The 12325-nt window shown below is 54.8% G+C and overlaps 1 protein-coding gene across 5 annotated transcripts in view; it reads left to right on the top strand.

Moving 5' to 3' along the window:
* The window catches only part of NOL6 (nucleolar protein 6), a 73661-nt gene that overhangs the window by 9799 nt on the left and 51537 nt on the right, over positions 1 to 12325 (top strand). For all 5 annotated transcript variants that reach the window (XM_037902437.2, XM_043546993.1, XM_043546991.1 and 2 more), the window contains exons 10-16: positions 256 to 357; positions 3694 to 3809; positions 4332 to 4509; positions 5178 to 5300; positions 6459 to 6607; positions 7427 to 7502; positions 11594 to 11734. In XM_037902437.2, the coding sequence (XP_037758365.1) occupies positions 256 to 357; positions 3694 to 3809; positions 4332 to 4509; positions 5178 to 5300; positions 6459 to 6607; positions 7427 to 7502; positions 11594 to 11734 (885 nt within the window). The remainder of the gene's footprint in view (positions 1 to 255; positions 358 to 3693; positions 3810 to 4331; positions 4510 to 5177; positions 5301 to 6458; positions 6608 to 7426; positions 7503 to 11593; positions 11735 to 12325) is intronic.

Raw genomic sequence — 12325 nt, forward strand, 5'->3', positions numbered from 1 at the left:
TTGGCTCTGCTGTTGACTCAGCGTATGCCTGTGGACGAGTCACTTAACCGCCGTGCCTTGTCTTCTCTGTCCAGGGATGCAAATACCCCCCTACCCACTGTGCTGCGCAGGGGAATGGCCTGCATGGCACATGGGCTGTGCTCCGCGTTTGCGAGTTGCTGTTACTCTAAGGGTCTGGGTGGTGCAGAGTCTGTTGCTGCGTGTATCTCTGTGGGTGCTACTCCTGGGTGCTAAGCCGCATGCTCTCTCTTCCAGCCCACCCTGGCTGACTTCCACCAGGCGTTCGAAGTGGTCTTTGTGGACCCCTCGGGGTTGGTGAACCTCTGTGCCGACATGACCGCTAGCAAGTACAAGCAGGTACTGGCAGTGTTACGGATGGGCATCCCCACAGAGTCTCGCCTCCCTCTTTTTCCTCCATAAGGCTCTCTTTGCCTGCTGTTTCCAGGCTGGTCTTGCCAAGTGGCTTTGTCCTGGCACAGGCCTGTTTGGGACTAGGAGCCAATTTCCCCTTGCCTGGGACGCCCCTTCCCCTTTCAGAGTCAGAGGCTTTTCTATCCCAGCTGTAGTGTATTACAGACAAGCAAGTGTAGGAAGGATGCAGCTTGTGCGTTGGCTGCTTGTGCTGTGTCCTGCCCAGCAAGCTAAACAGGGTGAGGCCCTGTGTGTGCTGGGATGGGAGACCTCAGAGGAACGGGGTTCTGTAGGTGGTGCTCTTCCTATCAAGTGAGTGTCCCAGCATGGTTCTAGAGGTTGCTGTACAGCTTAAAGTGCTGTCTTCTGACACCGTGTAGAACCAGGCTTTCTGCCTGCTTGTGGTCACTGGAGATCTTAGGTACTTTTCACAGGAGCTGGGATCCGAGTATGAGCATCTACCCCTTATCCCTATTGTGTTTTCTCCCATTCCATGTCGGTTTTCATATCACACTCTTCACCGTAGCATCTGAGAGCCTTCCAGTAGCGCACTAAGCAATGTGACTAGCATGTCGTGTGTTGGCTGGTCTCTCCTCTTCTCCCCAGAGTGAGCTGTGTGTGTGGTGGAGTGTCTTGTTTTGCTAGGGTTTTTGTTGTTGCTGCTGTTAAATGCACCTTTTGCTGCGTGTGCCGAGCCAAGCGGCTGCCTAGGCTGAGAGCTCACTAACGAGGCTCTAGCCTGCTGTCCTTGATCCTTAACCCCTTTAGGATCCCATGACGAGGGAGTGGGGCTAACCTAGGGAGAGCGGGGTTAAGAAGCTGGCTTCAAAGCGACCAGAGGAGCTAGTGGACAGGGGTTTTGCGAGGGAGTTCTCCAGGTGAAGGAGGAGCGACTGAGTGACCCTGGGGGTGAGTTTGTCTGGTAGTTTGTTGTGTGCATGCTTGCTTGCTCTGTGTGTGTGTGTGTGTTTAAAAAGGATAGTGTGCTGTATGCTGAGCCTAGTGACCTGTGACAATAATCTAGGCAGAAGTCCAGCAGTAGAGTGGAAGCGATCCCGTCTATTGCACCGAATGCAGCGTGTACAGTTACCTTTAAAACAAATAAAAGGAAGTTCTTCTTCACTCAGCGCACAGTCAACCTGTGGAACTCCTTGCCTGAGGAGGTTGTGAAGGCTAGGACTATAACAGGGTTTAAAAGAGAACTAGATAAATTCATGGAGGCTAAGTCCATTAATGGCTATTAGCCAGGATGGGTAAGGAATGGTGTCCCTAGCCTCTGTTTGTCAGAGGGTGGAGATGGATGGCAGGAGAGAGATCACTTGATCATTACCTGTTAGGTTCACTCCCTCTGGGGCACCTGGCATTGGTGACTGTTGGCTGACAGAATACTGGGCTGGATGGACCTTTGGTCTGACCCAGTATGGCCATTCTTATGTTCATACACTGCAAGCACCTCATGGCCCTCAGAGACATGGGACTGTCTCTTGAGGCCGGGGTGCTGGAACAATTGTATAGTGAGGGTGCTGAGAGCCAATGAACCAAACTGTGAATCCTGTGTATAATGGAAACCACTTCAAGCCAGGGGGTGTGGCAGCACCCCCCACACTCCGAGTTCCAGCACCTGTGCCTGAGGCCAGAGTGGCTGAACTGAAGGGGCTAAGGGAAACAGAGAGGCACATAGATGGAAAAATCATGAATGGTGTGGAGATAATGAATAGGGCGGTGTTATTTACCACTTCATGTTAATACAAGAACCAGGGGTCACCCAAGGAAATTAACAGGCAGCAGGTTTAAAACCAACGCAAGGAAGTATTTCTTCACCCAGCGCCATCAACCTGTGGAACTTGTTACCAGGGGATGTTGTGAAGGTCAAATGCATAACTAGATTAAAAAAAAGAATTGTCCAAGTTCAGGGAGGATAAGCCCATCAGTGGCCGTTAGTCAAGATGGTCAGGGATGCAACCCAATGCTCTGTGTGTCCCTAAACCTCCAACTGCCAGAAGCTGTGACTAGACGACAAGGGATGGATCACTCAAAATAGCCCTGTTCTGTTCATTGCACCTGGCATTGGCCACTGTCGGAAGACAGGATCCTGGGCTAGATGGACCATTGGTCTGACCCACTGTGGCCGTTCTTACGTTCATGTTGGAGAAGGCAGATCAAAGGCTTGCTCCTTGCTCTTGGAGTGGAAAGTGGTGATGTTTGTGATAGTCCTTAGCTCCTGGGGCAGTTCATTCTGCCATCTCTGATCGCCCCAAGAGACGGTTCCGTCTTCTGCACAGACGAGCTTTACCCTTATTAGCGAGAGTTCCATTGTGCCAGAGGAGTGACGTCAGCCACGGTCTTCGTCCTGGAGCTGTAAATGGTCTTTTAGGTACCCTGGGTCCAGGCCATGGAGCACTGTGATGACAAGGACCGAGACCTTAAACTTGATTAGCAGTTCTAGGGGAAGCCAGTATGGAGAGCAGAAGGTGGGTGTGATGTGCTCACCATAGCCTGTGGTGCTGAGCTGACATCTGGCAGCATTTTATATTAGTTGGAATTACCTATGTGCTGTAGGTTTCATGCCCAGGTATGTTGCATTTAAACAGCTGCTGTGCTCCACCTCAAAAGTGGCTGCATTTCAGTGGTGTGGGTGAATCGATTCCTTTTTATTGCTAGTGTTGTGTAAGCTGCTTTGGGCTCCTAGGGCAAAGGGCCGTTATTTAAAATTCTCTCTGTAGGTTTTTATAGTGCTGGTGAATGTCTCTAGATTAACAGCTCTGAACTGCTCGAGGTGCAGACCATACTGCCACCCCCCAGGGCGATGGGAGGCCAGTGTCTGGGGCCCAAGATAACCAGTCACTGGGGAGGGGGAACTGCTGCTTCTAGCTGGCCACTCAGAGACACCGTTGGACGCGATAAGGGATCCGGGTCCCGCTCCCCAGGCACGGCTGTTCCTGGTTCTAGCGCCAGAACTGTGTGTGATGCTTTAGAGGTGGATCTGAGAGCTCAGCACAGGCACCTTGTGCCTTCTCCTTCCTAAGCCTAATTGTCTCCAACCTGGAGTCATTTTATTTAGGGTTCATCCTGCCCAACAGTGAGATCTGGGGCCGAGGAATGGCTGGGCTCAGAGCCAGGACTCCCTCTGGGCTCCTCCCAGATCGGGGTGGGGTGTGGGTTGCAGCTGGGCTGCAGATGACTGGGCAGCCAGGGTGCTCTTGGGCGCTGAAGGACCTATGCTCAGGCTGCCAGTGGAATGAACTCTTCCCTACCCTCCGTTCACAACTGCCCCTCCCTCAGGTCCAGTTCGAAGCCAAGCGCTCGATGGAAGTCCTGGACGACCGAACGGTGGATGGATTCCAGTTGCTGCTTATGACCCCCAAGCCCCTAATCAGGACCTTTGACCACGTCTTCCAGTAAGTCTGGTTGCCATGGCTTGGGGACAGTGTGGGGGGGATCAGTCAGAGAGCAGCTGGCTGTCCAAGCTCAGCACGGGATCCTGGCAAAAGCGCAGCGCAGATGCGGCCCAGTAACTCAAGTCGTCATCTGCCTCCCACTCCCCCTGCAGGTCAGGGTGGCAGCCCCCTGCTCCCCCCGCCTCAGAAAGGGTGTGCTATGCACACATCCCAGCAGTTTGGTTTGGCTAGCCTAGGTGGCCATTTCAAGGTCTGATCTCCACTGAGCCACGAGGGCTGGGAACTCCAGTACACGCTGGGAGAGAGCTGGGAATCCCAGCTTAGCTGGTCCACGCTGTATCAGACTTTACCTCGCCAGCTGGATGATGCTGGGTGCACTTGATTCCTGGCCCGTGACCCCCTCCCAGCATCCCTCCTACCGTGGGAGCATTCTGCAGGTGCCACTGCCTTGAAGTGGCTTGGCAGGGGGAAGCCCAGGGGCGTTTCCCAAGGTGACTGAGGCTCTCTCCTCCCTCGCTGCAGCCTGAAGCACGTCTCCAAGCTGCAAGGGGCCTGCAAGAAGATGCAGCTGCTGAATGAGCTGATGGATCGAGGCGGGAACTACGTAGCTGCGGCCCTGCCCTTCGTCACCTCCCTGCTGGCGCGAGGGCTGGCCGGGAGGGTGCTGCTGCTGACGCACTCCCTGCCCCAGGCGCCGCAGGTAACCCCCCATCTTCTCAGAGCCTCCTGTGTAACGCAGCAGCTGCTTCTCTGATAGCTCCCTCTCCTGCCGACTCTTCCCTCGGGCCTCCTGACTCCTTCCGTTGCTGTACTGCCTGGGGAAAGGTGGGAAGGGAGAGTCCTTGCCCTGTGCCCCTCTCAGAGGGGGCTGGCTAGCTCAGGGGGCTGGGGGTGCAGACTATCGTGCCTTTTGCATCCAGGCTGCTGGTTCAAATCCAGCCCAGGGTCAAAAGCTGACCGATTTGGGTGGAGCTCCGTCCAGTTCCCGGCTGTCCTGGCTTGGTGGTCTCAGCAGAGAGGCCATGGGGATTGCACCCCCCTTTTCCCTCTCTTGGTGGAGTCCCTTCCAGACAGGGATTGAGACCCGTTGGTGATGGGGGTAGTGAGAGAACTTGCATTGCTGGGCTGTAGCTGATCTGGATAACCAAGCCGCTGCTTGGCAGCACTACAGCAGAAGCTGATATGGGGCTCTTGCATGGGGGAGAGGTTTTGAGTGCATGGCTGCCCTGTCTGCCTGGCCCCAGAGGGCAGGGATTCTGGGGAGCAGCACGGTTGGGGGGATCTACCCAGCACAGGGGCAGTGGTGCCCGGGCAGGTCGCTCTGCCAAAGGTGGCTCCGTTCATGCTGTGTTCCCCGTTTCTCCCCAGTGGCCTATCAGCGCCGAGCCCCCGAAGCACAAGGATGCCGGACACCTGTCATTCGGGCTCTTACTCACCCCTGAGTTTGCCACTAGCATTCTGGAGAAGGGACCGGAGGCAGATCGACCAGAGGTGAGGGCGAGGCTGCTCCTACCCAGGGTTGGGAGGGTGGCGCTTACATTGCAGTAGCCCCTGGAAGCCTCGCTCAGGGTTCTGTCCTGCTAGGTTCTGAACAAAGGGCTAACAAAGCCAGTTTTCTGGCACAAGCAGCTTATGACGCACGTGCCAGAGACCGCAGAGAGATGCGGGTGGAGGAGCAGGTGATGGCAGACGATCGTCATGGTAAGCAGCGGCCCCAGCACGCTGGCAGCCGAGTAGTCTGTCGGCATTGCAGCAAGGGCTAGTTAAAGAGGGGTCGGAAGGAGGCTGGCGTGGCAGCTTTGCGGGTGTCTACCGGGAGCGCCGTCCCGGTGTAGGGGCAGGCTGGGAGGAAGCGCCAAGGTGTCGGAAGGGAAATCGGACACCACGACTGGGAGCAGTGGCAAAGCAGAGAGGGGAGCCGAGCCCTCGCTATCTGTTTGTGGGTGGCGACAGGGGGAGGCAGAGCTAAGGTGCGGGGAGCAATACACTGTGTGTGTTTGTGCTGGAGGAGGGGACGCCTGGGGAGGGATGCAAAGAGGGGGCAACGCACTCAAAGGGATGAGTCCGGAAGAGGAGCGATGGAGCTGAACTGAGACCCTGCACCTGGTCTCTTCCTCCACTCTGCTCCGGGGGTCGGGATCGGACCCGACTCTGATGTAATAACAGGGAAAATCCTCAGGCCTTTGAGCAGTTCCACGGGCTGGGTGGGGGTCTCTGCTGCATCAGCTTTAGCCGCATACGGGGGCGCTGGGGCATCACTGGAATAGGTCTGGGGGCTGTGGTCACTCCCTAGCAGGCTCTTTCTGCCTACCAAGCCCCCTGTGTGCCCAACTCTGCTCAGTCCATTTTAGTGGCTGCGGTGCCCCAGGGCACAGTCTGAGCTTTCCATGTCCGCCCTGCCAGCGTGTGTCTCCATGACTGGGAGGGGCCCTGCCTCCATGGAAGGGGGGCGTTCCATCTCCAGGGCCTTGCTAACAAGGTTGGCAGCCAGATAGAGGGGTGGCTTTTGAATGCCTGTCTAGAGGGCACTGGCCTGAGACACCCACACCAGACATGAGGTGGTAAGAGCTGGCAGATGCAATCGCCATGGGCTGCATTCGCATCCACGGCTTGCTCCCCCAAGCCATGCTCTGACCGCTCTCTCCGCAGGCTGCCGAGTTCCGGAAGTTCTGGGGGGAGAAGTCTGAGCTAAGGCGGTTCCAGGACGGCGCTATCTGCGAGGCCGTGGTGTGGGGCGCGGAAACCATGTGCCAGAAGCGCCTCATCCCTGAGCAGATTGTCAAGCACCTGCTGTGGCTGTGAGTAGGGTGTGACCACCGTGCTGCCTGGTCAGGAGTGCTATGGAGCTGGGGGGTCAGCTGGTTACACTGTTCTCAGACACAAGTTACTGGGCTCAGGATAGGGGTAACTGGGTGAGGTTTGAGACTTGAGGACGGTGACATCAGTTAGCCACCGTTACCCCATCGATACAGCCAGAGCTGTTGGGAGTAGGGACTCCTGGATTCTATTCCTAGCTCTGTCACTGGATCTATGTGACCTTAGGGCGGTGGGGGAGTTGCCTTGCACTTCCGTGGCTCAGTTTCCTTATCTCTACAAGGGAGATTTTACCCGCTTGTAAAGTTCTCTGAGATCTTAAGATGGCAGGTGCTGTATCCATGCAGGGTGTTCATCCACCCAGTGCTCTGAACACCCGCAATTGGCAATTTAGGTTTAGTGTCCAAAAACGAGACCCTCGCCCGGAACTAAAAGCTTCCGTTGGCTCTACTGATCCCTTCGAGCCCCGCCCCGCAGAGATCCGAGAACAGCAGCTGCAGCTTGCAGTGCCACTGGCAGGTTGGGAGGTTTGGCTGTGAACCCAGCAAGCCTGTAGTTCTCTGAGTTCTTCCAGTGGTTCTGAACCCATGCTCCTTTGGGTATGTTCCTGATAATGCCTTGTCCTGGGCGGGGGAGAGACGAAGTGACCATCTCATAACCCTAACCTTCCTTGGGTGATGAATTCCAGGGCTCCAGCAGGCGCTCACCAGTGATGGGGGGTGGGACTTCTGCAGGAGGTTGGACTTCTGAGGGTGGGGCCACATGCATCTCACAGCTCCTCTTGCTTTGGTTTGTCTTTGTAGCCATGCAGATATTCCTGAATCCTCTATCTGCTACACAGGAGCTGTGCTGGAGTCTGTGATCAGAGTTGGGCGAGAGGTGAGGTCTTGTCTAAAATCCCAGGGCTGGCGCAGGAGGTTTCTCTCTGGCGTTTGTGGAAGGAGGCAGGGTGTGAGGGGTGAAGCTCTGGGGCCTAGAGACTCCTGGCTTGCTACTTGTGAGATGCTGAGGTTAACAAAAGGACAGGAAATGTACCTGTCTAAACGCTCAGTGAGGCCCTGAGCCAGTGCAGCAAATTCAGTGGTTCTGTGGCTGTCTCATAATCCTTTCCTGCAGTCCCCCTGCTATTCCAGCCCTGAGGCTCCCCACACAAACACTGCCTCCTGTCGCCCTCGATCCTGACCCAGAACCTTCCTGCTTTTCCAGCTGTGGGGCTCCCTGTCACCTCTTCCCCTTTGAAATCCACACTTTCCTCTGTTATCTCCAGGTCTGCGACTAGCTTGCCTTGCTCTAGTTTCTGTAACCTCCTTTCCTTCCCCACCACTCTCTCCAGGATTCTGCTGCTAACGTCCTCTACAGCTGTTCAGTCCCCTCTCTTCCATTCGCCAGCCTCCTGCTGGCTCCCTGTCTGTGCCCCCATCCAAGCCAAGTGCCTCCTCCTTGACCTTTAAGGAGCTATGTAATCTCACCATGCCTATGTCCCTTATGCACCTCCCAGTTCTCTTCTCTGTCTCCTCTTCACATCTCAACCCCTAGGGAAAATCTCATGCTTCTTCTTGGTACCCTCCTCTCCTCCAAATCCCTCCCTAAAACTCACTGCATACGTTCTTTCCTCCAGGAGCCCTTCTCTCTCTCTCCCATCTGAGAAGAGCCCTCCTGGGGCCTTCATAGCCTACGTTTCCCATCTCTTCTATATTAAGTTCATCAGGGTAGGGAAAGCGTCTCTCCATTTGAAGGGCTGTGTAAGTTTAGAGCACTATATCCATGATTTTTACTGCCCGTGCCAATCCCCATTCCAGAGCTGGCCCTGGTCTGTCTGTCGCAGGTAGAATATCATTGTTGCTCGGCACGTTGGCTCCAGCAGCTGGGCTCCTCTCTTCGAGAAGCTGTTCCTGCCTTGGCTGTTGGGACTGTTTTGTTACCACAGGGAAGGCTCAGTGTGATTTCCCCACCGGCACCAAGCATGTTATTGAAATGTTCCACAGAAAAGTTTCTTTTTAGTGAAAAATCCAAAGCAAAAATACTTCAGCCAAAACCAGCAGTGTTTTGATTGGAAAATGGTGCCTTGCTGCCTCATGGGAGTTGTAGTTTGGATTCCTCATACTTCCATTCTCCTCTATAGGCCCAACTCTCTGGTTGGACTACATCTCCCATGATGGACCACAGTTTCCCCGTCTCTCTTCATCATGGGAGTCCTTGGGAGATGCAGCCCAGCTGAGGAGCCCAGCCCCTAGAGGAGAATGGGCACATGAGGAAACCAAACTACAACTCCCATGAGGCACCAAACTCTCTTGATGCAGGATATCTAAATAGAAATATTTCAGGTTTTAGACAAAATAACTTGATTTTGGGGTGTTTGATTTTTGCTACCAAAATTCGAAATTTTCCACAGAAAACAGATGCTTTTTGTTGAAAAACATCTTTTAATCAAAAATCAAATTTTCTGTTGAAAAACAATTTAGATGGAAAACTTTCATCCAGCCCTACTGCTTGCCTTAAAAGCTGTAAAAGCACCGTCGGAAGCGGTCCTGCCATGAGCCTGGGGGATGGATTTGATGGGACCCATCTCTAATTTCCATAATCCAAAACAGATTTGCACAGAGTTGTTTATCGTATCACTAAGGCTAAGATTATGTCATGGAGGTCATGGATTCTGTGACTTCCAGAGGCCTCCATGACATTTTCTGCTTCAGCCCTGGGGTGGTGGAGCTGGAGCTGTCAGCTGGTGGAGGCCCCCGGGGCTCCATTTTGTTATGGTTATTTTTAGTAAAAGTCAGGGACAGGTCACGGGCCTTACTCCTTGCCCATGAGCTCATAATGCTGCCCAGGTCCTGCTGTGGCTTGTTCTGTGGCTGCCCTTAGATGCTGCCCATGGCCCACAGTCATCTGAGAGAAAACGTCTCCAGGTGGCTTTGGTGCTTTTCAGCGTAAGGAGCCGTAGCCCTAAGAGGGATCCATATTGCCCTTTCCCTCTTCCTTGGGGGTGGCTCTCCAAGCTCTGCTAACGTTACCTCCAACTTAAGCTGTGCGGGAAGGAGGCTTTTACAGTGTCCCTCTTGTGACTTGGGGTAAGAAACCAGCATGTAAAGCAGGTCAGTTTTCTCACCCGATAAATTGGATAGCGTATTCCAAGACAACTTGGATCAGCATTGGTTGGGATGGGAGGAGGCATTAGAGAAACCCAGTCTCCACCCAGACCTGTTCTGTGGCCTGATCTTTGTGTCCCCCGTCTCTAGCAGGGAGCAGTTTGGATGGCAGGCTAGCGCCAGGATACAGAATTTGGATTTGAGGAGCTGCTAGGGTTGTGCACAGACACTCCAGTAACTTCCATCTACGAATGCTGCTTCTGGGAGCTGAGCAAGAAGGAATCCAAAATGGGGCCTGGGAGCAAGGGTGGGGGAGGGTCTTGAGGTGCAGGGTTTCCTAGCCAGTAAGGCCAGAAAGTACAGTTATAATCATCTGGTCTCACCTGCTGCTTAATCCAGGTCAGTGATTCCCATTTAGTATGGCCTTCAAGCTTGTTGCACTGCCTGGATACATCTACACTGTGTTAAGAGACCCTCAGCACAGCCGTGGCTGGCCTGGGTCAGCTGACTCGGGCTCTGCCTACGGAGGTAAAAATTGCCGTTTAGACATTTGGGCTTGGGCTGCAAAGGGGGAAGCTGTCAGAGCCCGGGCTCCAGCCCAAACGCCCGAATGTCTACATGGCAATTTTTAGCTCCATAGCTTGCTAGTTCAGAGTCATCTAACCCAAGCTCTGAGACTTGGTGCCACGGGTGTTTTATTTCAGTGTAGACCTACCCTCTGAGGCTATGGCTCTGTATTGCCTATTTGCGTGTCCCCTGCTAGCCAGGCCAGGCAACTTTGGGAACATTGGGCAATGAGAGGGAGACAGCGGAGAGAGGGTGAACAAACCGTCCTGCTACCCTTTGTTGGGGCAGCCTTTTAAAGACTTCAGTCTGCAATTACCAACTGGTCCGGCAGAGGGCACTGCTGCTCTCCCATAAAATCAGGCATCCTATAGCTGTCGGATCCATCTGCCTTAGCACGGTCCCTCTGAGCTGCTCCTTTGAAATCTGTCTCCGTTCCTGTTCTTTTGTTTGTTCCAGGCCCTCTCCTGAGGGTGGTGGATGGAAATCCCTCTCTCCTCTGTGCTGACTATGCGCCCATCACTGGGCTCTCTAGTACCCTCAAGGTTTCCTCTCCCTCCTCAGTGTTGCACTCGGCGGATGCCTGTCCCATTAGTTGTTGCTTCGCCAGCTGTACAGGCTGGGCTCTTGTCCGTCCCACCCATCAGCCCTCTCATCGGATGTTGCTCTTAGTGACTGTCTCTGGTGGCGTGGTACCCGGAATGGAATGCAACAGCTGAGCTGTGCAGCGGGAGGGACTCGTGCCTCCCTTCTCCATGATAGTGTCTCCCCCGGCAGCTTTTCCTTTATTTGCACCGATGTTGCATTGCTCTGGGCATTCCTAATTTGTTCTCTACTGGCACTTCCTCCTACTGGGGGTGTGTGTGTTTGTTTCAGCCTTGCTACTTCCTCAGCTTCTCCCTTAGCGCGTACAATATAATTCTTTGTGCTTCCTTTAGTGCCTTTTATAGGGATCTCTTCCTCCACCACTGAAAAGCAGCCACTTCTGGGGTGGGACATGGCAACTGCGCTTGGCTCCTTGTACTCCTTTCCCTCCCTGTCGTGCAGAGCTGTGGTGGGAGAGAGCAGCAGCCTGCTCCCGCTGTCCCTGATGCTGTTGGCCTGGTGATTGCGTTTGGCAGGACGCAGAGAAGTTTGGTGGGGGAACTGGTCAGTTGGCAGAACTGCGCAGTGGGAGAAGCAGCAGGAGGGTTGCAGCTCCCCACTGATGTGGTTGAGGATGCAGGGGAGGGGTCCCTGGTTGATTTTGTTGCACCTGCACTTACAAAGTGGGACGGGGTGGATTGAGCACCGCCATCTGACCGTCTGGGGTTTTCTCAGCCTGCAGGGACTGGGGAGGAGGCCATGGTCAGCATCGTCCGCTCCTATGATGACTTGAGCCGTAAGCTCTGGAACCTGGAGGGGCTGCCGCTGATGGTGACGGCTGTGCAGGGGACCCACCCGACCCTCAGATACACGGACGTGAGTCTAATGTGGCAGGGAGAGCAGGAGGGATGGGAATGACTGTGTCCCCTTCGCCCCGCAGCAGGCTCAGCATTGGGGGTGCTGGGTAACATCCTAGCCATGGTGAGGAGCCAAGTGTGATGGAGACAGGAGCTGGGAGTTGAAGCTGGGAGCAGGGAATGGCTGCTGTGAGGTACTGGAAGGGGCTTGAGGCTGCGGCTGTCGCTTCAGACCCAGCCTGGCCAGAGGAACCAGCCTTCCTAGGGAGCAGCGCTTGGTCCCCTTCTCCCCTCCAGGACCTGAGCCCCCTGCCTTCACAGCACTCCCAGTCCCTGCCCTGTGGAGCGGAAGAGCTGGTTCAGAAGGCCAACCTGGGTCTTGCATGTGGCAATAGGGAGCACTAGGCCCCAAGCCAGCCCTGGATGGCTGGGGTTTGGATGGTGGCCCCTCAGGGGTGGGCGATCCAGCACCTGGGGAGCTATGGGAATGGTGCCCTGACTGTACCGTAATAGGAAATTGTCTCCTCCTGGTATGGCAGTAATTCTCCTAGGCCCCGGTTGGGGAGAAGGCTCCACTGCGCTGGGCGCTGTATGTGCACTCGCTCTCGGG

This window comes from Chelonia mydas, chromosome 5 (genome assembly GCF_015237465.2).
Source record: "Chelonia mydas isolate rCheMyd1 chromosome 5, rCheMyd1.pri.v2, whole genome shotgun sequence".
NCBI lineage: Eukaryota > Metazoa > Chordata > Testudines > Cheloniidae > Chelonia > Chelonia mydas.